At 42.1% G+C, this 17,469-nt stretch overlaps 1 protein-coding gene across 1 annotated transcript in view; it reads left to right on the top strand.

Moving 5' to 3' along the window:
- Nucleotides 1-17,469, top strand: part of adgrv1 (adhesion G protein-coupled receptor V1) — a 525,473-nt gene that overhangs the window by 20,723 nt on the left and 487,281 nt on the right. Inside the window, exon 5 of the mRNA XM_072281026.1 lies at nt 1,675-1,788. Coding sequence (XP_072137127.1) covers nt 1,675-1,788 — 114 coding nt within the window. The remainder of the gene's footprint in view (nt 1-1,674; nt 1,789-17,469) is intronic.

Genomic DNA, 17,469 nt, shown 5'->3' with positions numbered 1-17,469 from the left:
AATGGCGTCACAGCAACAACCTGGCACTCAACGTCAGTAACACAAAAGAGCTGATTGTGGACTTAAGGAAGGGTAAGATGAAGGAACACATACCAATCCTCATAGAGGGATCAGAAGTGGAGAGAGTGAGCAGCTTCAAGTTCCTGGGTGTCAAGATCTCTGAGGACCTAACCTTGTCCCAACGTATTGATGTAGTTATAAAGAAGGCAGGACAGCAGATATACTTCATTAGGAGTTTGAAGAGATTTGGCATGTCAACAAATACACTCAAAAACTTCTATATTTGTACCGTGGAGAGCATTCTGACAGGCTGCATCACTGTCTGGTATGGAGGGGCTACTGCACAGGACCAAAAGAAGCTGCAGAGGGTTGTAAATCTAGTCAGCTCCATCTTGGGTACTAACCTACAAAGTACTCAGGACAACTTCAGGGTGCGGTGTCTTAGAAAGGCAGCGTCCATTATTAAGGATCTCCAGCACCCAGGGCATGCCCTTTTCTCACTGTTACCATCAGGTAGGAGATACAGAAGCCTGAAGGCACACACTCAGTGATTCAGGAACAGCTTCTTCCCCTCTGCCATCCGATTCCTAAATGGACAGTGAACCCTTGGACAATACCTCACTTTTTTTAAAATATACAGTATTTCTGATTTTTGCACATTTTTTAATCTATTCAATATATGTATACTGTAATTGATTTACTTTATTATTATTTTAATTTTATTATTTATTTATTTATTTACTTCTATGTTATGTATTGCATTGAACTGCTGCTGCTAAGTTAACAAATTTCACGTCACGTGCCAGTGATAATAAACCTGATTCTGATTCTGATTATTTATTTATTATTATTATTTCTTTCTTTTTATATTTACACAGGTTGTTGTTTTCTGCGCACTGGTCGAACACCCTATTTGGGTGGTCTTTCATTGATTCAATGGTTGGGAAGGCATTAACCATGACAAACTGGGCCATACTGTATTCACTATTTTTTGTTGGATTTTCCATTAAAAAGGCATTGGCATTTCCATACCAGGCTGTGATGCAGCCAGGTCAATGTACTCTGTACTACACCTGAACTCCAGGTTCAGGAACAGTCATTACCCTATCAGGACATCAGTCTCCTGAAACAGCCTGGATAACTTCACTCAGCACAACTCTGAAATGAATCCACAAACTACAGACTCATTTTCAAGGTCTCCACAATCTGTATTCTCAGTTTTATTTACTTCTTATTTGCACAATTTGTCCTCTTTTGCACATTAGTTGTTTGTGTATAACTTTGTTTATATCTTTGTGTATGTGTAGATTTTTGTAAGTTCATTTGTATTTGTTTGCTTTCGTTGAACTGCCTGCAAGAAAATGAATCTTTAAAAAAATAGTATATTGTAACATATACTTTGAAAATAAATTTTTCTTTGAACCTTGACCCCTTGTCCAAGGTTCCAAACATTCTTTTCATTTGTGTCAGAGATTTACTTTAACTTTTGTGCATTGTGCTCAAGCTGCCTGTACTGTATTGGCGAGATCCGATGTGACATCTCCATCCAGTCCACAGTTACCTGCTAGAGGTTAGCAGATCCGTACTCAGTTGTGATGTTGTCAAATTGAAATACATCTTTGCATTCTAAGGAGTGAATTATTTATGATTGCTTTATTTTGAATCTGTTGGCAGGTTACAGCAGGTCCAGATTTTGCTGAGGAAGATGTCAGCCCAGCACAGGGAACAATTATTCTTCCTCCTGGGAGAGCAGTGATTGATTACAACCTTACTATTCTAGATGATCAGGTGAGTGACAAGGAGTAAGCTTTCTTCACTGAGTGAAGTGATTCCCTGCCGAGTATCACATTATTTATTTATTTATTTATTTATTGAGGTACAACAGGGAATGCACCCTTCCAGCCGTTTGAGCCATGCCGTCCAGCAACCCCAGTGTGACACCAGCCTAATCACTGGACAATTAACAGTGGTCAATTAACCTACTGACCGGTACGTCTTTGGACTGTGGGAGGAATCCGGAGAACCCGGAAGAAACCATGCATTCCATGGGTAGGACTTACAGACTCCTTACAGATGAAATTGGAATTGTCCTCCAAACTCTGACACCCAGATCTGTAATAGTGTTGTCTGACTGCTACACTACCATGGCACCCCCAGAGTGTGGCTACTGTTGTGACCAGCGTGGTTAGAGGACTGAGAAAATTTAGAGTTTTTCTCAGCTGATTAACCATGCCGGTCAAAATAGTAGCCACGTTCTCAAAGCAGTTGACACAGGCTGCAAAACGTTTTGCGAAGCTCCCCATTGAAAACGCACTCAACCAATCAAAATGTCATGGTGGTGTAGTGGTTAGCGTGACACTATTCCTGCTTCGGGCCTCAGAGTTTGGGGTTCAATCCTGGCGTCCTCTGTAGGTTTCCTCTGGGTGCTCCAGTTTCCTCCCACAAACCAAAGATGTTAAATTAATTGGTCATTGTGGATCGCCCTGTGATTAGGCAGGGGTTAAATCTGGGGATTGCTGGTGGCTCAGCTTGAAGTTCCGGAATGGCTTATTTCGTGCTGTATCTCTAAACAAATAAAAATAATAAATACTTGCAGCGAAATAAATAAAAATATAAACAAAAATACTTACAGCGTAGGTGAATAATTCAATTAGAAGATTAGCACACAGTGTTACATCATTAACGCATAAGGAATCACTAGATAATCTGTGGAGAACCACTGCCCTTGTCACTGTGGCATTACTTGAACAGTGCAGTCAGTCATACAGTGTGATGCTGTTGATTACTGTGTGTAATAACAAAGATCAGGACATTTAGTCTATTATTGTAGGTAGTGGATTCTGGTTAATTGGGCTATCGGTTAATTCATGCAATTGCTTATTTAAGACAACTTTTGAAAACAAAAATTAATTGACAAAATAACTGGTATTCCCTTTGACTACTTGGGACACTATGTTGCTTAATTGGGACAGGAGACTGTTGCTGAACATCCTAACTAGCGTCAGACATAGCTCTTTTGTGGCCATTAGACACTACACCATGTTTAGAGTGAACAGTTTTTAAGTAGCTTCAGTTTCATGTGTCTGTGCTCAAGAAGTGGTAACTTTTGTCACTGATAATTGACAAGAATAAGCAGTAAGACAATTCAAGCATTCAGGTTTGGGCATGTTGGAAACGGTCTGGAGTGAAAAATGAAACTATTTCACTACTTCAACAAGTTAGGCATTACGAAGGATTTGATGGTATCGACAATCATCTTGAATGTTATAATGAAAATGAAGATTTGGAGGATGCAATCGTTGATAGCATTGTATGAAAGCAGCCTATTATCTATGCACGCTAGATGTCTGCGCTGACTTTGTTCATTTACAATCAATCAAAACACACCAGCATACGCTGGATGAATTCCTCTGTCAATAAGTATTAGGAACTAATACCTAATTTTATAGAAGTGTAGAGTTCTCATTTGTTCTGTATTTCATTTAAATACACTATTTGTTACTCATTTAAATGGTGGTTGTATTTTTTATGCCTCCACAATGATTTCCATGAAACCTTAGCTAATTGGGGCAGCTGCCTTAGTTGGACCAAAATGCAATGGTTGCACTACGTCCCAATTAACTGAAGTTCATTGTATAATGATTATAACTCCAATCATGAGTAAGAACACTGAAGGACCCACAGAATGAGATATAAGAATGAATGGGATGTATACCAGAACATCAGCGTCTGATGTGGCTGCACACATGGAAATGTTTAAACCTTTGCGGGACAGTACATGGATTGTCACCCTTTGCCCTACAACATTCATACCTCACCTCCTTGTCTTAGACAAGGCTGGTGTATCAACAGATTTGCAATGATTCTTTAACTCTTTTCAAAATGGAGCCACTTTGAATCAATGCTTTGGGATTGATTGCTGTCAGCTGGAAGGATTTATTTGCGTTTTGCCTGACCTGACACTTCTAGTTGATTTTTCTGTTTTCTGATGATTGCTGCGTCTAGGTTCATGAGAAGTTGGGACTGGTGTACATGCAATGGGGAATAGTTGACTATTGTGCTGACGTATTTGCTGTTTTGCTTATATGGAGTTCAGGATTGACCGCATGTGCTGCTAACTTGATCAAGGTGTCTAGGCAACGGAGAAAAACTGTTAGAACCCAATGCCCCTGGAGCAATAGTCTGCTGCTGTAATTCTGACAGAGTTTCTTCAGTGGCTACAAGCTCAGTTTATTTATATATTTAGAGATACAGTGTGGACCTGGCCCCTCTGGCCCTTAGAGCCATGTCGCCTGCAACCTACCGATTTGACACTAACCTAATCGCTGGACAATTTACACTGAGCAATTAACCTACAAACTGGTACATCTTTGGATAGTGGGAAGTAATCAGAGCACCTAAAGGAAACACATGCATTCCATCTGAAGACGTACAAACTCCTTACGGAGAACAGGGGTATTGAACTCCGAACTCAACATCCAGAGCTGTAGTAGAGCAGTGCTGACCACTACGCTACAGTAGCTGAGAAACTGTATATGTAAATTCTCCAAAGCAACTCTTGGCTAGAGTTTACTGTTGGGGAAATTGTGGTTCTTTGCTTGACCAAAAACTACACTGTAATTTTTTAAAATAGTTAACAAAATCTCTCTTCCTTAGAGTAACGTGAGCAGTTTTGGGTCTCTTATCAAAGAAAAGATCTGATGACCTTGGAGAGGGTCCAGAGGAAGTTCATGAGAATAGTTCCAGGAATGAAAGGGTTAATGTATGCAGAGTGTATGATGGCTCTGGGTCTGTAATCACTACAGTTTAGAAGAATAAAGGAGGATCTCGTTGAAACTTATCAAATATTGAAAGGTCTGAATGGAATGAAAGTGGAGAGGATGTGTCCTATAGTGGGTGAGTCCAAGATCAGAGTGCACAGGCTCAGAATAGAGGGATGTCCATTTAGAACAGAGATAAGAAGGAATTTCTAAAGCCAGAGGGAGCTGATTCTGTGGAATTCATTGCTACAGATGACTGGAGGCCAAGTCATTGGGTATATTTAAAGCGGAGGTTGGTAGGTTCTTAATTTGTCAGGGTGTCAAAGGTTATGGGGAGAAGGCAGTAGAATAGTGTTGAGAGGGATAATAAATCAGCTATGATGGAATGGCAGAACAGACTTGATGGGCTGAATGGCTGAACTCTACTCCTGTGTCTCATGGTCTTATACCGATGCCCAGTAATTCTAATGGTGGCACGGCGGCATAGTGCAACGCTTTACAGTGCCACCAATTTCTGACCGGGTTTCAATTCCCACTGCAGTCTGTATGGAGTTTGTACATTCTCCCCGTGACTGTGTGGGTTTCTTCTGGGTACTCCCGTTTCCTCCCACATTCCAAAGACCTTTGGTTAGGTTTGGGGTTAGCCAGGTGTTGACATGCTACGTTATTGCCGGAAGCATGGCATCACCTGTGTGCTGCCCCCAGCATAGTCCTCGGACTGCGTTAGTCGTTGACGCAAATGACACATTTCTCTGTACGTTTTGATGTACATGTGACAAATGAAGCTCTTCATAAGATCATAACAAATCCTAGTGCACGATTATGTGTGCTGGAACAATATAGATATGGGGTATCAGTGAAAACTTTGGCTGTTTACTTCCTTGTCAAATTTGCTTAGTTGCACGAGATTGGGCACTGCCCTCTCTCAACTGAAATCCGGCTACAAGGCCTCAACAGATCATGGTCCACCTTTCAGTTCGTTTTGTGGCTGTGATGATAAGATGGGCTGCTGATGGCGAGAGGTGGGAGAGTCAAAGTTTATCAAAAGATTGGTTTTGAGTCCGGAGAAATGTAGGTGGAGATTGCTGCTCAGAATGGGGTGTGATTGGAATCCTGAAGCTTTGGGGAATAGGGGAATGGGTTTGGGGTTGATAGTGAGCTGTTTGGCTCAGATAGCTGAGAAATGGACTTTGAACTAGTGGGTTACCTGGAAGGAACAGAAGTGGAGTGTCTTTATCTATCTCATCCACCCACCCATCCATCCATCTACCAACATATCCATCCATCTACGCACCCGTCCGTCCACACACCTGCCCATCTACTCACCTGCCCGTCCACTTACCCATCCGTCTGTCTGTCCTTCCATCCACCCATCCACCCACTTGTCCGTCTGTCTGTCTGTCCACCCACCCGCTTGCCCATCCATCCATCCATCTGTCTGTCCTCTCATCCACCCACCCGTCTGTCTGTCTGTCGGTCTGTCCACCCACCCCTCTGCCCATCCGCCCGCCCACCCACCCATCCGCCCACACACCTACCCGCCCAGCCACCCACCCATCCATCTGTCTGTCTGTCCACCCATCCGTCTGCCCGTCCATCTGTCCACCTGTCCGTCTACCTACCCACCCACCCATCCATCCATCCACATCCATATACCCACTCATCCGTCCCAGAGTAAGCCCTACTTCAAGCTGCATCACCCACACGTCCATCTGTCTGTCTGTCTGTCCACCCATCCATCTGCCTGTCCGTCTACCTACCCACCCATCCATCCATCCATCCACATCCATATACCCACCCATCCGTCCCAGAGTAAGCCCTACTTCAAACTGCATCACCCAGCCTCCCCAGTTTAACCCTAAGCTAATCACGTGACAACTTAGAATGATAAATTATCCTACCGACCGGTACGTCTTTCAACTGTAGGAGGAAACCAGAGCACTCGGAGGAAGCACCTGTACTGCAAGGGGAGGACATACAGAGACTCCTTACAAAAGACGCTGGGACTAAACTCCAAGCTGCCTCGCCCCGAGCTGTTATAGTGTCCTGCAAACCGCTATGTTTCTTTGGCGCCCATTAGGTGGGATCAGGACTGGTGGCAAAGGCAGGAAATACCAGGACCAGCAGTAAAGTGAAGTGCAGGTGGTTTGGGTGCAAGTTACTGGAGACTAGGTGGTAATTCTCAGTAGGAGCTTGATAAAGACCTGTGGTAAAGGCTCAAAGATGTAGGTAAGCAATTCACATGAGTGAATGTCTTCAGGCTTCTGTACCTCCTCACTGTTGGTAGCAATGTGAAGAGGGCATATACTAGGTAGTGGGATTCCTTAATAATTGATGCCCCTTTCTGGGTGCACCACCTTTTGAAGGTGCCCTTGATGGTGGGCATGCTAATGCCCATGAAGGAGATGGCTGAGTCCACCAGATTGTGCAGCTCTGTGCTCAAGGTGTATGACTTCTGTGATTGTTAATGAAAGGCGTGCCAAGGAATTGTGTTCTAAGTCCCAGTGCTGAGCTCCAGAATCTGTGTTAAATGGGGAATAGAGTTACCAACATTCGGCATTTATATTCAATCCCATTGGATTGAAAAGGTGGTTCATGACAGAAAATACATGATCAAGTTTTCCAAACGATGTGAAATGATGCAGAACTGCACTGGGAGCACTGTGAGCAGCTTTGGGCCCCTTATCTAAGAAAAGATGTGCTGGCATTGGAGCGGGTCCAGCGGAGGTTCGTGAGAGTGATCCTGGAAATGAAGGGGTTAATGTGTAAGGAGTGTTTGATGGACCTCACGGGAGTTGAGAAGAATGATGGGGATCTCATTGAAACCTATCAAATATAGAAAAGCCTAGACAGAGTGGATGTGGCGAGGATATTTCCTATAGTGGGGGAGTCTAGGATCAGAGGGTATAGCCTCTGAATAGAAGGATGTCCATTTAGAGCAGAGGTGCGGAGGAATGTCTTTAGCTAGATGGTGGTGAGTCTGTGGGATTCATTGACACAGACACCTGTGGGGGCCAAGTGATTGAGTACATTTAAAACAGAGGTTGATTGGTTCTTGTTTAGCCAATGCATCAAAGGTTATGGGGAGAAAGTAGGAGAATGAAGTTGAGAGGGATGATAAATCAGCCATGTTGGAATGGCAGAGCAAAATCAATGGGCTGAGTGGCTGAATTCTGCTCCTATGTCTTAAGCGGTTGTTTTTGTGTTTACTCTTTGGGGGCGGTCGGGAATTCCATTTCCAACTTGCATAATGCTGAAATGAAAGATAATTTTGTAACTGAATTTCCAAGCACTAGTGTACCTACATTAAAACATTGTTTTTTCTGGCAAATATTTTTGGCATTTGCTGGAGAATCTGTCAAAGTCTCCCCATTGTTTGGGAGTCTGTGATATGCAAGCCAGGGCAGTGTGATATGGAGAGTAAGCTGTTGCCCACGCAGTAGGCTCCCCCTCTCCAATCAGCTGATGATCTCAAAGGAAAACCAGCGACTGATACAGTTTATCACTGGTGACGTCACAAGAGTTGCCAGTCGGCATTGAGCTCATTGTAGTACTGCCTGAGAGTGTCCAGCTCTGGATATTTCAATAGGTACATTTGATGTCAGAGAAATGTATACAATATACATCCTGAAGTTATTTTTCTTCGCAGACATCCATGAAAACAGAGGGGTGCCCCAAAGAATAACTGACAGTTAAAATGTTAGAACCCACACAACCCCCCCCAGCTCCCCCCTCCCATGCACAAGCGGCAGCAAGGCAACGACCCCTCTACTCCCACTGGCAAAAAAGCATCAGCACCCTCCACCAAGCACTCAAACGTGCAGCAAGGCATCAATAAAGCACAGACTTGCAGAACCCCCCAAAAGAACTAAGTGTTCACCCGATAATTCGACATACCACAGGCTCGCTCCCTCCCTAATAAGGGAAAAAGAGGTATTCCTGTTTCACAGCGAGAGGGGAGACATAACAAACAACTCGCTGACTTATGATGTTAAAAGTCTGTTGCATCGCTTTTTCCGAGCTCTGCGCCCAGAGAGTCGGCAACAGAAAGGTGCAGCTGTCCAGACACCCAACCCCCGGCAGCTAACCCGCTGCTCCTGATGTTCTGTGTTCTCCTGCGATGCCTCAGTCCGGGGCACCAGCCTAGAATCAGCCCGTCCTCAGAACCATGAAAATCTGAAACCCTGAAGGTGCCCTGGTCTTCCAGGCCGCATCCTTGGCGCATCAAAAAGCGGCTGGTTGTGAGGCCCTGGGAGCGGGCCCCATTCCCTCAAAGGACTGAAGTCAGAGTGTAACTCCAGATCAGGGTCTTGAAAAGAACCCCCCACACCCTGAAGAGGGAAAAAAGAGATATCAAAGATTGAAATAAAACTGTTTCTGAAGATGCAAGCAGAGGAGTCGCCGTTTAGCGCCATCTTAACTTCGTCCTGCCTTAGGGTTTTATCCTGAAGCCTTCCTTCTGAGTGGGTATAGCAGCAAAGGCATGGAGGTTATAGATTAGAGCCTTCCGTCTCTTACATGAACTGCTAACCTCGGCTGACAAGCCCCATCTGCCCGAAGTGACTGATTTTAAGGCACCATTAACTTGCCTTTCTCCCTTCTGCTGTCCATAGAAACGTTTCCAGTGGGTTTAATAGCTAAGTTGCATGAGAAGGCCAGGAGATGGACTTGGTTGTCAGAGGCTATTTGAGACACACACCACTGGGAATATTTAATAGCTAGTGGGAGCTTATTCCCACTACAACCCCCTACCTCGGCTATGGCAACCTTAAGGAACCTTGCTGGAGAACTTGTGCTGAAACCAGATTCCCTGTGAGAGGCAGATTTCTGGCTGTTTTTCTGATCTCTGTAGCTGATATTGTTGTCATGGGATTAATGGATAAACGAGGCTTAAGAAACTAACATACAAAGCTTAAATTAAAGTTTAAAGCATAAAAGCTAATAGCAGTTGAATGCCTCCAAAGCTCAATTGGTACTCTTCCATCTGCCTTTTCAAGAGGGGTTTATTTATTTATTTATTTAGGGATATGGTGCAGAGCAGGTCTTTGAGGCACACCGTCCAGCAATCCCTGATTTAACCTCATCCTAATCCCAGGATAAACTACAATGAACAATGAATCTACTAACCGGTACATCTTTAGAGTGTGAGAGGAAACCGGAACACGCCAAGGAAACCTACGTGTTCCGTTGGGAGGGTGTACAGGGATTCCTTACAGAGGACGCCAGGATTGAACTTTGAACTGTGACGCTCCAAGCTGTAATAGCATCATACTAACCACTACACTGCCACTGCTCTACTTTTTTAACATTTTTAACTGGGTTAACTCATTCTACTTCTCTTAACATAAAAAACACAGGAAGTCAGATAACTGCTTTGTGCGCTTGAGCAACTCTCCTTTTTTTATCTTCATGAAAAATATTTAACACATTGCTAAGCATCAGAAGGGGAAGAAATGTGATCTCAGTGACCTTGACTGTGGAATGATTGTTGGTGCCAGATGGGGTGGTTTGAGTATCTTAGAAACTGCTGATCTCCCGGTATTTTCATGCATGACAGTCTCCTGAGTTTACTGAGAATGGTGTGAAAAACAGAAATCATCCAGTGAGGGGCAGTTCTGATGGTGAAAACACCTTATTAATGAGAAAGGTCAGAAGCGAATGGCTAGACTGGTTCAAGCTGATGAGAAGGTGACAGTAACTCAAATATCCACACGTTACAACACTGGTGTGCAGAAAAACATCTCTGAATGCACAGTACATTGAGCCTTGAAGTGGATGGGCTACAGCAGCAGAAGGCTACGAACAAACACTCAGTGGCCACTGTATTAGATACAGGAGATACCTAATAAAGTGGCCTCTGAGTGTAGGTTTGCTGTCTGTGGTGGGTTTAACCTGGTTCTAATCAGAGTTGTAATCCATTCTATTCTAATTGATTATTAATGTTGCTCCTCATGTTTCTCTGTGGCGGTTGACCACTCTTTTACAGGGGTTGTAGGCTTTCTCACTGATGATTTTGTACTGACAATAGAGCTAGAATAAATCTGTAAATAAATTAGGGTCTGTTTTCATAGAGGTGTGAGAAAACTAGGCTCTACCTTTCAATGCCAAATGAATCTATGTCCTATCACACAGCATACTTGTACATTGTAGTAGGATTCCTATCATTGCATTTCAATTAAACTTCTCAGTTTTCAGCTCAGCTTTCTAGTTTCATGGTAAACTGTAGCTAACTGTTACAATAAAGATGGGAATATACTTGTAGCAGGGAGCAGCATCTTCGGCTCTAATATCTGATTTAATCTCATCCTAATGTAAATAAATGTCTGGAATGCGTAGTCCAAAGAAAAAAACTTACTTTGGTCCAAGTTGTATCAGCTTATCATTACTATAAATCACAATAAGAAACGTAAAAAATTTGTAGTGCAAAAGAGAGCAATATAGTAAGGTATTGTTCATGGGTTTTTGGACCATTTAGAAATCTGGGAGCAGAAGAGGGCAATCATTTCCACTAACTTACCAACATTGGAGCCTTTCTTGAATGATCCTGTTACTTACACCAATAGACAGGTCAACGTTATGCAGCTTCAAATGCATTTGATTGACTTCTTCTGAATTTTAATTTAGTGCAGACAAGCACTTTGGTAGGACCATCTAGGGTATCTCCTACACAGTGAGAGGAAGGCACTGAGGAGTGCAGTAGAATAGAGGGATCTGGGTGTACAGGTCTGTAATTCATTTAAAGTGGTGGCACAGGTAGATTGGGTTGTAAAGAAAGCTCTTGGTACATTGGCCTTTAAAAATCAAAGTACTGAGGACGGCTGATCTGTTGAAGTTGTATAAGACACGAATGAGGACAGATGTAAATAAGGTTGAAAGAGTACAGAGAAAATTTGCAAGAATGTTGCCGTGATTGGAGGACCTGAACTATGAGGAAAGATTGAATAGGTTAGCACTTTATTCCTTGAAACGTAGAAAATCGGGGGGAGATTTGATAGAGGTATACGAAGTTATGAGGGGTATTGATAGGGTAAATGCTAGCAGGCTTTTTGCACTGACGTTGGGAGGGGCTACAACAAGAGGTCATGAGTTAAAGATGAAATGTTTAAGGGGAACACGAGGGGAAACTCCTTCACTCAGAGGGTGTTGAGAGTGTGGAATGAGCTGCCAGTGCCAGCACTGCATGTGGGTTCAGTTCCAATGTTTAAGAGAAGTCTGGATTGGTACTTGGATGGGAAGAGTATGGAAGGTTATGATCCAGGTGCAGGTCGATGGGAGCAGCCAGTTTAAATGGTCTGGTGTGGACTAGGTAGGGTCAAGGGCCTGTTTATATGTGCTGTATTTTTATGACTCTATGATTCTGTGAAAGAGAATTAATATATTTTAACTGGGATGTGCTGTCAGTCAGGAGTTTGTACGAACTCCCTGTGGCCATGTGGGTTTCCTGTGGGGGCTCTGGTTTCCTCCCACATTCAAATGATGTATGAACTAGGGTGAGCAAATTGTGGACTGGAAGCAGGGTGACACCTGTGGGTACTTCTAGCAAATTCTTGGACTATTTTCACGACTGATTTCACTGTCTGTTTTGGTGTTTCGATAGACATGAAAGGATTTTGTATATCCTCTCCATGACCGCTTGAGTTTCCTCTGGGTGCTCTGGCTTCCTCCCATATTCCAAAGACATACAGGTTAGCAAGGTTGGTCACATGGGTGCAATTGGGCAGAGTGGGCTTGTTAGACAAGAAGAGCATATTATGGTGCTGTATCTCTGAATGAAATTTTAGAAATGACCTTTGTTTAAAAATGAGCAATCAGAGGAATAGCAGTTGAGTTTTACCAGCATTCATCTGCTGAAACTATTGCTTCACGTGAGGAAGTCTTTCATCATTTTCCCCAGCTGCAGATTTTCTTAAATGGAGGCATGTATTGATCGTTAATGCCACAGAATCAAAATGGGATTTAATATCAGTGGCACATGTTGTGAAATTTTTAAAATATACAAATTACAATGAGAAATATATATATGATTTTTTTTCTGTGATATATACAGTGGCTATAAAACGTATTCATCCCCCTTGGAGTTTTCATGTTTTATTGTTTTACAACATTGAATCACAGTGGATTTAATTTGGCTTTTTTTTGACACTGATCAACAGAAAAAGACTCTTTCAGAATCAAAATGAAAACAGATCTCTACAAAGTGATCTAAATTAATTACAGACATAAAACACAAAATAATTGATTGCATAAGTATTCACCCCTTTTAATATGACACACCAAATCAGCATTGGTGCAGCCAGATGGTTTTAGAAGTCACATTAGTTAAATGGAGATCACCATGTGCAGTCAATGTGTTTCAATTGATTGTAGTTAAAATACACCTGTATCTGGAAGGTCCAACTGCTGGTGAGTCAGTATCCTGGCAAAAATTACACCATGAAGACAAAAGAACACTCCAAGCAACTCTGCAAAAAGGTTATTGATAAGCTCAAGTCAGAATCTAAGCATGACATAAAGTTGTATAACCATTGAGCATGAGTAGGAGGAAAAACATCTTTCCATTTAAACAAAAGCACCCTCCTAGCTATAAGAGAGCTAAAGGCCAAAATATGTAAATCAGATGTCTTCAGCTTGATATCTTGTCCGGCAACAATACCAAATAGGACCGTCAGAGGATTAGGCTTAAAATTGACTTTGAAAAGTAAAGAAAAAGTTTGAAAAACTTCCTTTCAATATTTTTTAAGTCTCGGACAAGTCCAAAACATATGAATTAATGAAGCTTCTCCATTATTACATCTGTCACAGTAGGGAGATATATCCGAATAAAAACAAGATAGCTTATCCTTAGTCATATGAGCTCTATGTACCACCTTAAATTGTATGAGGGAATGGCAAGCACATAACGATGAAGTATTAACCAGTTTAAAAATTTCATTCCAAGTTTCCTCAGATATTGATGTCTGTAAATCTTGTTCCTAGAGATTCTTAATTTTGTCTAAAGGAACAATCCTCGTCTCCAATAATATGCCATAAATATTAGATATTGAACTATTATAGGAAATGTACATAATTGAGATCTTAGAAAGTCTCTGATTTGTAAGTATCTAAAAAAGTGAGTTTTGGATAAGCTATATTTAGCTGACAGTTGCTCAAATGAAAAAAGATTTCCTCCAACAAACAGATCTCAAAAACATTTACTACCCGACCTGTCCCATTCTTTAAAAACTAAATCAGTCATGGAGGGTTTAAAAAAAATTAGAATAAATGGGACTAGAAAGGGAAAATCTCAATAAACCAAAGTGTTTTCTAAATTGTATCCAGATCCTCAGAGTATGTTTAACTATTAAATTATCAGTTAGTTTACTTACAGATAAAGGAAGTGAAGATCCAAGAAGAGAAATAATAGAAAATTTATTAACAGAGTTAGCTTCTAAAGAAACCCATACCGGATAGTCTACACGATTAATATAATATAGCCAAAATGTAAGATATTGTACATTAACTGCCCAGTAATAAAATCTAAAATTGGATAAGCTAAACCTCCAGACTTCTTAGATTTTTGAAGATGAAATTTATTTAATCGAGGAAGTTTATTTTTCCATATATAAGAGAACAAAATAGAATCAAGAGAGTCAAAAAAGGATTTAGGAATAAAAACGGGTAAAGCCTGAAAAAGATATATAAATTTAGGTAGAATATTTATTTTAATAGAATTAATTCGTCCAGTCAACGGTATTGAAAGAGATGACCAATTTAATGATAACAACAGGAATTCTGCAGATGCTGGAAATTCAAGCAACACACATCAAATTTGCTGGTGAACGCAGCAGGCCAAGCAGCATCTGTACGAAGAGGTGCAGTCGACGTTTCAGGCCAAGACCCTTCGTCAGGACTAACTGAAGGAAGAGTGAGTAAGGGATATGAAAGTTGGAGGGGGAGGGGGAGATCCAAAATGATAGGAGAAGACAGGAGGGGGAGGGGGAGATCCAAAATGATAGGAGAAGACAGGAGGGGGAGGGATAGAGCCAAGAGCTGGACAGGTGATAGGCAAAAGGGGATACGAGAGGATCATGGGACAGGAGGTCCGGGAAGAAAGACAAGGGGGGGGTGGGGACCCAGAGGATGGGCAAGAGGTATATTCAGAGGGACAGAGGGAGAAAAAGGAGAGTGAGAAAAAGAATGAGTAACAGATGGGGTACGAGGGGGAGGTGGGGCCTTAGCAGAACATCATGTGGATGACATGAACATTGACTTCTCTAACTTCCGCTAAGGCCCCACCTCCCGCTCGTACCCCATCTGTTACTCATTTTTATGCACACATTCTTTCTCTCACTCACCTTTTTCTCCCTCTGTCCCTCTGAATATACCTCTTGCCCATCCCCTGGGTCCCCCCCCCCTGTCTTTCTTCCCAGACCTCCTGTCCCATGATCCTCTCGTATCCCCTTTTGCCTATCACCTGTCCAGCTCTTGGCTCTATCCTTCCCCCTCCTGTCTTCTCCTATCATTTTGGATCTCCCCCTCCCCCTCCAACTTTCAAATCCCTTACTCACTCTTCCTTCAGTTAGTCCTGACGAGGGGTCTCGGCCTGAAACGTCGACTGCACCTCTTCCTACAGATGCTGCTTGGCCTGCTGCGTTCACCAGCAACTTTGATGTGTGTTGCACCAATTTAATGATATCCTTTTTATATGGTTCAATAAAGTAAGAAAGTTTTCTTTAAACAGGTGTTTGTAATTCTTAGTGACTGTTACACCCAAATAAGTAAATTGATTCCTTACAATTTTAAAAGGGAGATTAGTATTAATTGATACCAAATCATTTAAAGGAAATAATTCACTCTTATGTAGGTTCAATTTATATCCTGAAAACTGGCTAAAATGGGAGAGAAAAGAAAATACGCAAGGTAACGAGGTCTCAACATTAGAGATAAAAAGCAATATATCATCAGCGTAAAGCGAGATTTTGTGAGTAATACCTCTCCTTAAGATACCACAGATATCATTAGATTCTTGAAAAGCAATGACAAGGGGTTCTAAAGCTAAATCAAAGAGCAAAGGACTCAACGGACAACCTTGTCTAGTTCTGCGGTGAAGCCTAAATGGTTTGGAATTTTGAAAATTCGTTGTTCAATTTCTGAATCTTGTCAAGACTTTCAAACATTGTGGGGACCTTTTCTGAATTATTTTCAAAACCTTCAATTCGTTGGTTAAATTCAGATGTTGGCTATTATTATTTTTTATTATACGAGGAGGTATTTTACCTTTTTTCTTCTTAATAAACAGCTTCAGTCTTGGTAGGGGTTAGATTCTTTTTTTTTGTAATAAATTAGTATGTTTCAATATAACTATTGATTAGTGATCTGAAGGTCGCTGGTTCGAGCCTTGGCTGAGGCAGTGTGTTGTGTCCTTGAGCAAGGCACTTAACCACACATTGCTCTGCGACGACACCAGTGCCAAGCTGTATGGGTCCTAATACCCTTCCCTTGGACAACATCAGTGGCGTGGCGAGGAGAGACCTGCAGCACGGGCAACTGCCGGTCTTCCATACAACCCTGCCGAGGCCTGCTCCCTGGAAACCTTCCAAGGCGCAAATCCGTGGTCTCCTGAGACTAACGGCTGCCTAAAATAACTGATGATTAACCCACATGAATACGGGGTAATGAGATTGTTATTATGGATAAATATAATGTAATTGGCAGTTTCTTAAAATCTTTTTTGACCTTTTATATATACTTTCTTGTACTCTGTATTCTTCTATAATTAAAAAAAATAAAAGCTCAAGTCAGGAGATGGATATAAGAAAATTTTCTAGTCACTGACTCTCCCTTGGGGTACAGTTAAGTCAGTCATCAAGAAGTGAAAAGAATATGCCACAGCTGTAAATCTGCCTAGTAGAGAAGGCCGTCTTCAAAAACTGAATGACCGTGCAAGAAGGGGACTAGTGAAGGAGGCCACCAAGAGACCTAGGACAACTCTGGAGGAATTACAAGCTTCAGTGGCTGAGATGGGAGAGACTGCACATACAAGAACTGTTGCCCAGGTGCTTCACCAGTCACAGCTTTATAGGAGAGTGACAAAGAGAAAGACACTGTTGAAAAAAAACTTGCATGAAATCTTGGCCTGGGGTTTGCCATATGGCATGTAGGAGATTCTGAAGTCAGCTGGAAGAAGGTTCTATGGTCTGATGAAACCAAAATTGACTTTTTGGCCATCAGACTAAACACTATGTTTGGCATAAACCGAATACTGCACATCATCAAAGACACACCATCCCTACCATGAAGCATGGTGGTGGCTGCATCATGTTGTGGGGATGCTTTACTGCAGCAGGCCATGGAAGGCTTGTGAGAGTCAAGGGTAAAATGAATGTAGTAAAATATAGGGAAATCTTGGAAGAAGCAGTCTGCAAGGGAACTGTGACTTGGGTGACAATTTGTTTTCTAGCAAGACAATGACCCCAAGCATCAAGCCAGATTTATGGGTTAAAAACGACGAAGTCTGCACCTCAATTCAACTGAGAATTTGTGGCTGGATTTGTAAAGGGCTGTTCACTCACAATCCCCATGCGATCTGACAAAACTTGAGCAGTTTTGTAAAGAAGAATGGGGAAAACTTACAGTGTCCAGATGTGCAAAGCTGATAGAGACCCATCCACACAGACTCTAGGCTGTAATTGCTGCCAAAGGTGCATCTACTAAATACTAACTTGAAGGG

The sequence above is a fragment of the Mobula birostris genome, chromosome 17, assembly GCF_030028105.1.
Source record: "Mobula birostris isolate sMobBir1 chromosome 17, sMobBir1.hap1, whole genome shotgun sequence".
Taxonomy (NCBI): domain Eukaryota; kingdom Metazoa; phylum Chordata; class Chondrichthyes; order Myliobatiformes; family Myliobatidae; genus Mobula; species Mobula birostris.
Note: the sequence above shows the minus strand (reverse complement) of the source record. Positions and strands in the feature narration are given on the sequence as shown.